This window comes from Lampris incognitus, chromosome 12, assembly GCF_029633865.1.
Source record: "Lampris incognitus isolate fLamInc1 chromosome 12, fLamInc1.hap2, whole genome shotgun sequence".
NCBI classification, from domain to species: domain Eukaryota; kingdom Metazoa; phylum Chordata; class Actinopteri; order Lampriformes; family Lampridae; genus Lampris; species Lampris incognitus.
Window position 1 is genome coordinate 15,919,172 of NC_079222.1, and position 14,054 is coordinate 15,933,225.

At 43.4% G+C, this 14,054-nt stretch overlaps 1 protein-coding gene across 5 annotated transcripts in view; it reads left to right on the forward strand.

Moving 5' to 3' along the window:
- The first annotated feature begins 2,811 nt into the window (after positions 1–2,811).
- Positions 2,812–14,054, forward strand: part of rapgef1b (Rap guanine nucleotide exchange factor (GEF) 1b) — a 78,164-nt gene continuing 66,921 nt past the window's right edge. For all 5 annotated transcript variants that reach the window (XM_056290208.1, XM_056290204.1, XM_056290206.1 and 2 more), the window contains exon 1: positions 2,812–3,128. In XM_056290208.1, the coding sequence (XP_056146183.1) occupies positions 3,101–3,128 (28 nt within the window). In that variant the 5' untranslated portion in view covers positions 2,812–3,100. The remainder of the gene's footprint in view (positions 3,129–14,054) is intronic.

Sequence of the window (14,054 nt, forward strand, 5' to 3'; positions counted from 1 at the left end):
ACACAACTGACTATCATCTAAAATAAGGACAGCGTAGGACAAGTGTATTAGCACTGTGTGGTCCAGGCATAGACAGGCCTGAACTGAGCAGAGCAACGCACTTAAAAACAAAGCTGAAGGTGGAGCTTAATCCATTACCAGAAAAACAAAAGAAAGGAGTGCCAAAACCAATTCTCAAGATAAACAGGGACAATGGATGAATTTGCAGAATGTACAATGGAAAAAGTTTAATTTTTACAATATGATTTCATCTAGAATACATTATTGTAACCTAGATGCTAATGATGCAGTATTATTGCACATAAAAGCAACCCACTCTCTAAGGTCCTATGTGTCTCTCATTCAGAAATAACTCTTGTTTTATATCCTTCCAGGATGCAGAGTAAGTCGTGTTGAAGGAGAGTAATGTTTGGTGGCATGATTACAACATTGGATAGCAGAAACTGAGGGTAAATAGATGCTAAAAAAAAGTCTGCGTGTTTGGAGAGATAATCTTATCTGTCAGGATGACTTTTAATGTGAAAAACAAACGGACAAAAAATTCACCAACAACAGTCCTTCCTACCAATGGTAGTCAGCACAAATCTGAGACGTGTTATTGTCATCCAGCACTCTGTTGTTGGTTTACATTGCAGAGCAGCATGCAAAAAGGAAAGACGTGGTCGGTGAAGCGCATTAAAGACAGAAGCTTAGATACCCTGAGATAGAAGCAAAGTAAGGCCAGAAACCCCAGGAAGTCTAGGGCTGTGACTTTGCTGAGAAATCCTTTACCTGATGGTGCGGTCTTAAATTGTAGGATTGCAGTTGTAATTAAGTTACAATAAATTAAGTTTTCTTTATTAACCCCCTTGGGGAAATTCAGTTGCTGCAAATTAACTTATCCCAGCTGTGATCTGTGTAGCTAGGAGAACCCCACCCTGGGACCAACTCCAGTTCTTTCCCCATTGCCTTGCTCAGGGGCACAGACGGGGGTATTAACCCTAACATGCATGTTTCTTTTGGTGGTGGGGGAAACCGGAGCAGCCGGAGAAAACCCACTGCAGACACGGGGAGAACATGCAAACTCCACACAGAGGACGACCTGGGATGACCCCCAAGCTTGGATAACTCTGGGGTTCGAACCTAGGACCTTCTTGCTGTGAGGTGACAGCGCTAACCACTGGGCCACTGTGTCGCCCAGTGTAATGTAGTGTTGTGGACCGAAGAAGCAAGACACTTTCCAAACAGACCTACAGCAAAGGAAGCATCAATATATACTCGTGTCAAGTTCTATTTAGAATTAACCTTGTGCTTTTTGACTTCTCTTAATTGATTAATATAATGTCATGCTGTCAAGAGGGGTGTCACCTGAAAAAGGTGAAAAGAGAGAATTTTTAACATACAAGATTTAAACAAAAGGGGATCAAGCATCTGCACTCCAGACCTTCAAGCTGGAACCAAGTGGAGGAAAATGTTTAATTACCTAATTCACAGACAAAACATTTTTGTTAGGTTGCATTTATTTGATCATTTGTTAATTTTTTTTCCCCTCTCATCTTTTTCTCTGAATATTGTTATTGCCTCCTAATGGTTCCTTTTTCACTTCTTCTGCCTTTTTTTAACCTTGTTAAGAAATGTGTTATATTGGATAATCACCTAATTACAACGACAGAAAGAATAGAAAATAATAATAATAATAATAATAATGATAATAATAATAATAATAATAAGAATGTCTTTATATTGTAAGTCCTTCCAAAGAAAAATTCATTAATTTTCCAGGATTTCCCAAGGTTCATAATTTGCAGTAGGTGTCATTTTAATGTGACTCCAGAACAAATTTGAATTTTGCTTTTTGATGTCTTCCCTGGGTTTCCCATTGCCTATTATGGATGGAATGTGCACATTTCAAGATAAGATTAATTTAAAATGCAGAAGTGCATAGTTAATTTGATATTTAATTCGCAAAAAAAATATAGAGGTTTTCTCTCTATAAATTTTGGTGTGAGAGATAAATTGTTTTGCTTTCTTTACATTGCATTAGTATTGGTAATTTGTATGCTTGTAGGGGACACACATTTGTTTGCTAATAAGTCGTTTTGGATGAATGCCTCTGTCAAAATGTGAACTTTTTAAATGTAAATGTATGTTGGAGCCAGTAAGGTTTGTACTTGTTATTGCTTTTGTGTTAATGATCCACGTGCATGTATGGAGTCAGCCTCATCTTTATCTGCTCTGGTTGACCAAATAGTTTGTGTCCAAATATCATAACCATACCACAGGACCTGCCGAAGTATACAGGCAAAAGATGCTGCAATGTCCAATTTTATTTACTTCAAAATGTATTTTCCTTTCTTGGGTTTGGGGTTCTTCAAGATGAGACACAACTATCTTTAAAGTTTCTGATAAAAAGAAAAAAGTATGTCGTATTAATTGTATGGAGGATTGGGGAAACTCTAATAAAGGCCCCGTAAAAAGGCAATAGCGGTGCAGTTAGTGTGAAATTTTCACCTAAATTCAATTTTAAAATGAAAAAGGACACCAAGGTGAAGGTACGATGACGTTGCAAACATTTTGCAGTAATCGTATTTTGCAGCGCTGTGATTTTTAAAAAAAAAAGTATTTATTTATTTCCCAATTTAAGGGGAGTTTGGCATTTGGGACAACAGCGTGCCATGGAGAGGGAGTGTGGGACAGCGCGCACGCGTACGCGCCGTCGCACTGGTTGTTTGCCACTTTTTGGACAGACAGTGACGCCCACCCCATCCTCTTGTTGACAGATTGATATAGCTAATTCCTTACTCGAGGGGCCGCTGTTGTTCTGGATGAGGCCCCTGCCCGAGTCGGGGCTCAACACACTAGTCTCTCTGTGCGTGTATGGTTGTGTATCCAGAGAAAATCACCGGGAGACGGGACTGAGACAGTTTTTTTTTCCACCCTACCAATGTGTGTGGCCCACAAATCTGTCGCCTTTGCCACAGCGAACGCATCCCATGGACACGACAGAATATCGAAAATGAGGGAATAATCTTTTGAGGAGACACGCAGCGAGACTCGTCTGTGCCCGGCTAGCAACCGTTTTGTTGAACTGAGAGGGGAGTCGCTGCTGCTGGCTGGGAAAATGTCGGGGAAAATAGAGAGCAAGCAAGGTAAGAGCTGCCCGGGGTTGGACTCCACACGGTTCCCCTCCGTGTTACACCCGTTATAACGGTATCCTGTATATGGGGCATGGATGGGCCAAATGTAGGGATCTTTACACCGTTAACGTCGGGTCCGGCGGGGCTCAAGCCGATGTTGGTCAGACATGCCTGAATAAAATATTTGTCCAGAGGGACCTTTGGTGAATTATCTGCTTTAGCTATCCGTTTAACCCCAAGCGTTGTCGTAGTTGCTTGTAGGCGTAAAGCCGACGTTGCCCGTCCGAGCGAATGGTTTTCTTATGGCGTTTCCGTCACAGGCTAGCAAGGGTAGCCGGTCTATCCAAGCACCCCCCCCCCCTCAGTTTGCGAGGCTGTTGTCGTGGGTTAGTTAGCTCGCCGGATGACCTTTTCCGTTGCCCCCATTCCCTTTCACGATCACCTAGTTAACCGGCGGCAAGCCCTACACCACTCACGCCAACTCGCTAGCTTCATCGAGCGATAATTTAGCTCGCCTTTAACAAAGTGGCTTTGATTGATTGCTGGTCAACATCAACCGACGCTAACAGTCGGTAGCAAACGTCCGCCCCCTTAACCTGGGCAGAAACATGTTTAAAGTGTGTAACTGTGCGTGGGGGAGCGCTCATCGGCTAATTTAACTCGGAGCCCTCAGGAGCTGGCGGCGTTGTAACGCTAGTGGTGGTTTGCTAGCGACGGCTAAAGGTTAGCTTTTGTACAAGGTAACGCCGGCGTCGTTACGTCGTTACTCGGCTCGCCGGAGGTGTAACGCGCTCACGCCCAAAGCGCGCGTGTCGGAGTGTATTGATCTCCACGTTGTGCACGTGGCATATGTGGTGCGGCTTGACGCCTGTCGCGTATTTTTTCGCAATGGCGCCGCTCGTTTTTACACGGGGCGAAATGCACTTAGTGAGGGAGGAAATAAAGAGGGTGGTCTGAGTATCTGGACGGAAACTTTATCCCCGTCAGACAGACTTGCATCCCACCCCGCCAGCTGTCCCCCCCCCATCCTCTTTGCTTCGCCTCGATCCTATCCGGTAACGCCTGCGGCGAATATATGCACACTTTACGCGGTCGGCCTCCTTTGCACACCGGGGAGGGAGTGTCGGCCACCGCTGGCTAAGTCATTCTCCACATCGGCGTAAAAGTTTCCGTCGCCGTGTGTTTGTTTGCATGCGTCTTGCAGACCGATGACCACATATGGTCACATCCAAATACGAATTGTACCCGCTCCATATTGCAGTCAGTAGGTACACTGGACAGTTTAGAAGAGGACATCCAGTTCCCCATTCTCCCTAATGTGGGTACAGTGTGGCCTGGTTTGCTGGGGGGCTGCCTGGTTGTGTTCACTTGTTGGTCTGTTGTCTGTCCTGTTCCATCGCTCTGTTCCACTTTTACCCATCGATCCCAGATATGTCCCCGGAGGACAAACACTATGCTGACACTATGCTGGACACGGGGGAGATGGAATGAAGGGCGAGGCAGGGTTTGTTAGTAATGTTGAGAACTGATGAGTAATTGAACTGGATGTCTCTTCATCAGACAGAGAAAAGCAAGCTGTTTCTTAAGAGGGAGTGGGGTGCTGATGACTGAAGAGCTGAGACGGTGTTGGGAGGAGACTGTTGTGTTTGTGGGCTCAGGCTGTATGAACTCAGCAGAGAAAATGTCTAGCAAAAAGGAAAATAAATTGTATCATGCTTTGAAGAATGAATGAAGTAGGAAAATAACAATTTGAAAAAAAAAAGAAATCATCGCAGTAAGTAGAGACTTATATGTGGAAGCGGGTCTCGGGCTTGTTTTTGATTAGTATCTGAACCCAGCAATGTCATATTATGTTCGTGAAACCGATGCTGTGAACATTTAGCTTGACAGAAGTTACCAAGGGCACATAGCGATTAGGCCTTATGCGCATGTATGGACGTTATGCCGCAGGAAAAAGCTCAGAACCAGTGTTTGCTCTGATGTCACTGGGTGCATCCACAATCCCTTATCGCCATGGACAGTGTGTCTTTCTGTCATCAGCTTGTTGTCTCTTGGGGGGTAAACACTGTCACACTGTCACCTGTTTAGAAGTTCCCTCTGCACTCTACTGTGTGCAGCTCACAGAGATGTCACCTCCAAGGGACTCTAGAGGGTGGTTCATGTCACTGTCCCAGCTCCAGTCCCCAGGTCACACACACACACATACACACACACACACACACACACACACACACACACACACACACACACACATGTCCCCACCCTACTTGTCACTGAGACGGCTCCAACAGTAGCACTTTAACAAATGCTATGCCTGTAGTGGTGTCGCCCAAAAGCTAACAACAGCAGGAAGCCAATCTTACATCCTAAACTTCCTTCCACAGTGAGAAAATGAACTGGGTGGAGGATGATCGAGTGTGTGTGACTCTTGTGTTTTTATTGTCAGTGTGTGTTTGTCTCTGTATTTGTGTGTCTCTTATTTGTACACTGACAACGGACTTAGAAATGGGGGAGGGGCTTCTTGCTAAATTAAATGTAAGATGAAAGGTGATTAGATGTAAGAACAAGTATATTAAGAGGTAGCCCTGACGTGTGAAACTATCTATTCTTTTGTGGGGGGGTACAAAACGATCAAAATTTGTGGTAAAATGTGGGAAAGATCATTGGTTCAGGTAGGCAGAGCAATATTTACAAAATCAGACATCACATTAATTTTTACTTAATTCCTCTATAGATAATGTATTTTGGGGATGACTTGGTGCTTTCATAATATTTAGTCATGAGTAAAATTTTGAGAAATTATTGTAACGTGGATATGCTGATCACACAGGTTGGGGGATTCATTGTTCATTTCACCCGGTTAAAGCAGTCTAATAAGTTCAGAAAATTGTGTCACTTTATTGCCATGCACTCTTTTAAGACCAGGGTATGACAACATTAAAGTTATATTACAGTATAATGATAACAAAAATCCCAGATGATATCTACGCTCATGTCACGATATCGATTTTATGTCAACACATTACCCAGCTCTACTTCTGGGGGGAAACATTTTCATAATATGAATGTAGTTTTTTCCAAATCATCACAGTTTGCTTTTCATTTAAATATACATCCTCCCACTACATTCAGTAAAAGTTCCAACATTTTAAACCAGTTCACCAGGTGAGATGTCATTTTCTTGGTCTTTATCTATCTAGCTTCTGTCTTTTTCCAGCAAAAGACATCACATAAGAGATTTAAAGTCAACCCCATCCATGCATCCATTATCCTGAACCGCTTATCCTGCTCTCAGGGTCGCGGGGATGCTGGAGCCTATCCCAGCAGTCATTGGGTGGCAGGCGGGGAGACACCCTGGACAGGCCGCCAGGCCATCACACAGGGCCAACATACCCACACACCCACTCATACCTAGGGGCAATTTAGTACGGCAGATTCACCTGACCTACATGTCTTTGGACTGTGGGAGGAAACCGGAGCCCCCGGAGAAAACCCACACAGACACGGGAAGAACATGCAAACTCCACACAGAGTATGACCTGGAACGAACCCCAAGGTTGGACTACCCCAGGGCTCCAACCCAGAACCTTCTTGCTGTGAGGCGACTACGCTAACCACTGCGCCACCATGCCGCTGAGACAGACATATTGTGAGCAAAAATGCAAAGCATAGACTTGAATTAGACTAAAAAATGTTTGCACTTTAAGTAGGAAAAAAAGCTTAAACGAATAGGAAATGTATTTTAAAAAATGATAAATGGGCTGTATTACACTGATTTGCTTTGATATCCAATTCGAATTAGTTTCTAGTACAGTGCCTGAGACATACTAACACAGGACGTCGGTCTTTTCATGTACGCATTTGTATGCGATGGAATTGCTGCCAGTTTGTCCCCAATATTACAGAGGTGGGAGTGACTAGTCTCTAGAAAAAATCTATTGGGTAACAGATAAGAATGGCCATGGAATGCAATATAGATGGCCAATGTTACCTGTTTAAGGTAACCTGTAATTTTGATGGCAATATACATTGTTGCCAGTTTATAAGGTACACTCCCACTTTCACATAAATGGTACATTCCAACATGTCATGGCTTGGTATACATCAGGCAAACTAGTGTTTCTAGCATCAGTTAGTGCTGCTGGAATGGCCAGAACAAGTTACCTTAGTGACTTCGAACATGGCATGATAGTTGATGCTATGCGTACGGGTTCTAGCATCTCCCAAACGGCTGTCATCCTGGGCTTTTCACACTCAGCTGGGTTTCAAGGCTTTACTGAAACCCAGTTGCGAATGGTGTGAAAAGCAAAAAACTACCAGTGATTAGCAATCCTGTAGATGAAAACAACTTGTGGATCAGAGGGATCACAGGAGAATGGCAAGAATCGTGCAAGTGAACAGATGGGCCATAACCAGGTAAATCAAATCCACATTCATTATTGGCTTGCAGAATGTCACCTGAGTACGCACCATTTGTTGGACTTTGTCTCAAATCGGCTGCAATAGCCGAAGACCATGTTGGATGCTAATGTCAGCGAAGAACAAGAAAGCGCATCTCCAGTGGATATAGCAGCATCAAACTGGACCGTTGAGGAATGGAAAAAAAGTTGCCTGGTCGGACAATCCAGGTTGCTTTTGCGTCATACTGATGGAATGACCAGAATTTGGTTCAAGCAACAAGAGTCCTTGGAGCCATTCTGTTTGGTGTCAACATTACAGTTTGGTGGTGGCGGTGTGATGGTTTTTGGGATATTTTCCTAGCACATGTTAAGGTCCCTGATACCCACTGAAGAACGTCTGAATAGCAAGACATATCTGAACATCACTGCTGACCAAGTTCATACCTTCATGGCTTCAGTTTATCCACACTCAGATGGAAACGTCCAACAAGGTAATGCACCATGTCTTAAGGCACGTATTGCCAACGAATGTTTCCAGAAACATGACAGCGAGTGTTCATTGCTTCACTGGCCTTGCCAATCTCCGGATCTCAACCCTGTCAAGCATCTTTGGGATTATGTGGAAATGGCTGTTCGCAGTAAAACTGTGCAACCGTTCAATTTGAAGCAACTGCGCAATGCAGTCATTTCCACATGGTACAGCATTCATGCACAATGCATCCAGCATCTTGTAGGGTCACTTCTCAGACAAATTCATGCTGTTCTGAAGGCCAAAGGAGGCGCAACAGGCTGGCAACTCAGTGTAGAACATGGTAAGAAAAGTGGGTGTGTGTATTGTTTGTATTACGTGTTCTTCCAGCACATGCACAAGGATGCACATGCACACCACAAGCACGGGGGGACATATTACACGTTTCTGCAGACACAAACTACAACAAACAAGAGGAAAAAGAAAACATGTTGGAGGATGATTCATTGATCAGGACAGGGCCCTGTGATGACCTGGCGGCCTGTCCAGGATGTCTCCCCACCTGTTGCCCAATGACTGCTTAGATAGGCTACAGCATCCCCGCCACCCTGAGAGCAGAGTAAGCAGTTTGGGTAATGGATGGTTGGATGGGTGATCAGGGCAGAAATTCAAGCATATAGTTTTTTCAAAGCAATCTAACTATTTCATTAACTAAATTCCATTATCCAAACCGCTTATCCTGCTCAGGGATGCTGGGGCCTATCCCAGCAGTCATTGGGTAGCAGGCGGGGAAACACCCTGGACAGGCCGCCAGTCCATCACAGGGCCAACACACACACACACATTCACACCTAGGGACAATTTAGTATGGCCGATTCACCTGATGATTACAGCGAAGGGGCGGCATGGTGGCGCAGTGGTTAGCGCGGTCACCTCACAGCAAGGAGGTCCTGGGTTCGAGCCCCAGAGTAGTCCAAACTTGGGGATCATCCCAGGTCATCCTCTGTGTGGAGTTTGCACACAGAGATAACTAAATTCAACATCTTTTAAGTCCAGACTTCCTAATAAGAAATCAAGGTTCCCTGGACTGTTTGTTGATCTCAAGCAATTCATCTACTTTAGCTTCATGTAATAACAAAAAAGCTCTTACACCATGTGGTTTGCAAGCTTTGCAAGGTCTTTATTTAATATTTGTGTGTTTTTCGTCTCTGACATATTATTTGTTCAATTGATTCTGTATACAGTTATTTTTTCTTTGTCACTTATTGTATATTTAATGTCGTGGGAAAAAAAGCTTGATAAAAAAACAAACGTCGGCCAGAGAAAGCAAAACAACTGCAACGAGAGCAAGAAAACGTAGGCCTGGCCATAATATAGAGCTGAGAAAACAAAAGGACAAAGAAAGAAGTCTTGTAAACATTGATGAGGCTGTTCTGAAGCGGAGAAATATGCAGTTGGAGAGAAAGTTTTGTACCAGAATCGAGGGCTGAGAATAACTGAATGATATTTTATGTTTGTTTCAGCATTACGCAGTTTGATAGTGGTGGTAGTGCCAAATCCACCAAAAATAAGATGAACAGGATTGCAAGCTAATTTAGAAACAATGAGGCTTTCGGGCGTCTGGGTGGCGTAGCAGTCTATTCCATTGCCTACCAACACGGGGATTGGCGGTTCGAATCCCCGTGTTACCTCCGGCTTGGTCGGGCGTCCCTACAGACACAATTTGCCGTGTCTGCAGGTGGGAAGCCAGATGTGGGTATGTGTCCTGGTCGCTGCACTAGCGCCTCCTCTGGTCGGTCGGAGCGCCTGTTCGGGGGGGGGGGGATAGCCTGATCCTCCCACGCGCTACGTCCCCCTGGTTAAACTCCTCACTGTCAGGTGAAAAGAAGCGGCTGGTGACTCCACATGTATCGGAGGAGGCATGTGGTAGTCTGCAGCCCTCCCCGGATCGCCAGAGGGGGTGGAGCAGCGACCGGGGACAGCTAGGGAGAGTGGGGTAATTGGCTGGATACAGTTGTGGAGAAAAAGGGGGGGGAATAAAAAAAAAAATTGTTCAAAACATTCTAAAAAGGATTTTGCAAATGTTTATGTGGTTGGAAAAGTATACAACAATCAAGATCACATACAGTGTGTTTTGACGAACTTGAAATGTAAACAAAACTGAGTTGTTTACGAGGAAAACTCCACCAGGTACCTTTAAGTTTATTAGGCTACATGGTCATGCCATCTCGGCAAGGGAGCTGTCCAGATTCAGCACCTCTACAACTTCAGCCCGAGGCTGTGAACCCCTTTCGCCTATTTGTTCATCTCCCTCGGATGATCAGGTTTCCTTCTCTTTTGTCATAGGTGAACTAACAGTGGTGAAGAATGTAACTCAATGTAAAGAATGTCAAGTCAAGTCGATTTTTTTTTTTGTGTAGCCCAATATCACAAATTACAAATTTGCCTCAGTAGGCTTTACAGCAATACAACAGCCTGTCCTTAGACCCTCGCTTCGGACAAGGAACGACTCCCTAAAAAATAAAATAAATGAATGGAACTTGTGCCTTTTTTGCCACAGCCACACTCACCTAGCTGGCTGGCGAGTGGTGTGAAGTAGAGGTGGGCTTCTGCTCTCATGGGCCTGAGAGTCGTAGGTGCCGAATCTGATACATACTATAATTCTATGGACTCTTTTCTCTTTGTGCTACTTAATTTTCACATTCCACTTAAGTATTCTAATCAGGACTCATTGAAATTTTGTTAGATTAAATTATGCAAATATATTGGCTCCGTTGAAGATGGAAATTGATGTTTTATTGCAAGCGGAGTTCATCAGCACCGCTGTTCCATCCTATCAGGAGAACCCTGTGTACAATTGCATACTTATATATGTAGTAGGGCTGCACAGTTAATCGAATTAATCTCGTTCACAATTTTGGCTTCCCACAATCAAATGAGCATGATCGACTGCGATACTGACGTTTAAATTGTATGCTCCGCTCACAGAACCCTCCACGGCATAGGCAATCAAGCGCTTCCTAAACTAACTGCCTGACCAATCACAGCTGCTCCCTTTAAGCGCGCACCCTGCGGCGACAGCCTATGCAGAAATGTCCTGGATGTTGTGGCTGCAGTCTAGAGTAGAAGAGTAATATACAAGAGTGCAGACAGCCCGTGTTACTTCCGGCTTGGTCGGGCGTGCCTACAGCCGTGTCTGCAGGTGGGAAGCCGGATGTGGGTATGTGTCGTGGTTGCTGCACTAGCGCCTCCTCTGGTCGGTCGGGGCGCCTATTCAGGGGGGAGGGAGAACTGGGGGAATAGCGTGGTCCTCCCACACGCTACGTCCCCCTGGCGAAACTCCTCAGTCTCAGGTGAAAAGAAGTGGCTGGCGACTCCACATGTATCGGAGGAGGCATGTGGTAGTCTGCAGCCCTCCCAGGATCAGCAGAGGGGGTGGAGCAGCGACCGGAACGGCTCGGAAGAGTGGGGTAACTGGCCAAGTAAAGTTGGAGAGAAAAGAGGGGTATAATAATAATAATAATAATAATATAATAATAATAATAATAAAAGAGTGCAGACGGGCAAAACGAAAATCAGACGTCTGGAGCAGAAGGTGAAGAGCTAGTTCCTCGAAACAGATCATCATCCCTTGCTCGGAAGTAATTCGGATTAAGGGCAAGTGATGCTAACCGAGAACAAATCATATGCAAAGCGTGCTTCAGAATCGCGTCTGCGCAGCAAAGCAACACAACTAAACTGTTCCAACAACCTGAAAAAAACACCACGAACTTCAGTACTATGAATGCATGAAGGCCAAGAAGAATAACGTCGCTAATGTTACCTCACTGAATCCCCGTCTTTGTCCAAGTAAACAAGGACCAGTCTTATTTTGATGCAAAGATTTGTAAATTAGCAGGAATGTAGCACAACATGAAAGTGAGTGCTCTTAGCAGTGCTCTTTTTGTTTAAACGTGAAAGTGCAGTGAAAATATTTTGTCCCTAAAATCAATTACTTATCGTGATAAATAATCATGGTCTCAATATTGATCAAAATAATTGTGATTATAATTTTGGCCATAATCGTGCATCCATAATGTATAGGCAGAATCTGCTGTGCTGGCTTTTGTTTATTTGCTGAAGTGTTATTTGATATATATCAAATAACACTTCAGCAAATTATATATATATATGTCGTTTTTTTCCCAAACCGTCAGTGGTGGTTATAAGTGCTCAACTAATGAGGAGCGGAATATCAATACAGATACAGCAAAAAAAGTTTTAATACACTGCAATGTATTAAAACCTTTTTTCCTGTATCTGTATTGATATATATATAAATATATACACGTATACACACACATACATATACATATATACATACACACACACATTTTTTTTATTGTGCAAATATGCTTTTACTCTTGTGTTGTTTACATTTTATATTCTTTATTTTATTATGTCTTCTTTACCTATATTTTTATATTCATATGTGTCACTTATTTTATATTGTATTTTAAACTTGTGCAGCACTTTGGTTCAACTGTGGTTGTTTTAAATGTGCTATATAAATAAACTTGACTTGACGTGACTATATATATATATACACGTATATAGTATATATGTATAGAGAGAGAGAGAGGGAGATATGGGCACAAATACATTAAAAAGTATTGTGTAAAAAAAATACATTCTATATAAACTGATATCACATTTTAGGCATTTAGTAGCCTCAATATGGGTCTGGCCTTAACCCCCCTACATTGAAAAGATGAGCTCTGCTAGTTTCCCCACATCATAGATTTGAAGTGGCCAATCAGGATATCTTGGCGGTGGGAGGCTGCGAATTCAGGGGTGCAGGCTGGGTGGTTTTTGTCAGTCAAAGCAGCCACTGACTGACTGAGTCTACAGCCAATTGAAATGCAACTATGGGAACTGAACAGTTAGGCCGCAGTGATGCACTAGTTCTTTCAGAAGACAATAAGACTGGGCATTTATTTGGCAAATGCCTTTTTCAAGAGCGATAAATTTAAGTGCAGTAAGTAAATTTCCGAGATCTCCAACTTTACAAGCAACGAATTGAACAAGTGCAAGACACATAAGAGTGAAATTACAGGAGAGTATGATATAGTACAAAATAGTAGAAGAGAAAGAGAAGCACCCCAATGCCAACAACAACCTGAAAAAATAGTATACTCCTTGGTGTACCCCCTAACACTGCAGTCCTTCCATTTCCATTTCAGTTGTTTTTCAGCACAACTAATTTCTCCATCAGTTCAGCTGTTAATCACCATCTGTGAGGGTCGTAAACCATCCCTGCAAAAGGAGAAGAGATGTTCAACTGGTGCCAGTGATGGCAAAGTTGTGTTGAATCTCACAAAGAGTAGCTTGATCAGTGGATATGAATCCAGCAAGGAAAGGTCCTTTCTGGGGTCCTCCAGAAAGTGAAGGGTCTCCATCTCTGCTTTGCTGTGGCAGGGCAACATCTCTCTGCCCAACTGGCTCTCAGTTTCGGATGTTGGGATTGGAAAAGGTAGAGTTAAACAGGGAAAAAAGGTTGTCATAAATTTCACATTAAATTCAAGGATTTTTAATATCACAAAAATATTTAAAAACATGACATGAAACTAGCTACTCGTTTTTTGATTAATGAATATTAATTTTTGATGATTAATTCATGAAATTGCAGTTTAACCTTATGACACTGAAGTGAAAGTAGTTTACCAGTACCCTGGTCAGAGAAGATGAAGAAACCATCTTCATTCTCTTCAGGAGCGTTTGATGAGGCAGTCTCACTTTCTGACAAGCTCTTCAGCTGAGTGCAGAAACAGGTGATGTAGCCTCTTTAGTTTAGGAGGCAACCACCTCAGCTTGAAAAACAGGTGGGTTGCTGTAGCCAGGATGGCTTCGTTGACATCAGTCTTCAAGCTATAAGAAGCTACTGAACCTTTTCTCAAAGCCAGCTATGATGGCTTGCAAGATATATGAGCAGTACTGCAGGCTTGAAGCTCACAGGTCATGTAGTCTAGCCTGAACCGCAAAAAGGGTAGATACGTATGAGCTTACCATAGCAGCATGAGGTCTGACCTT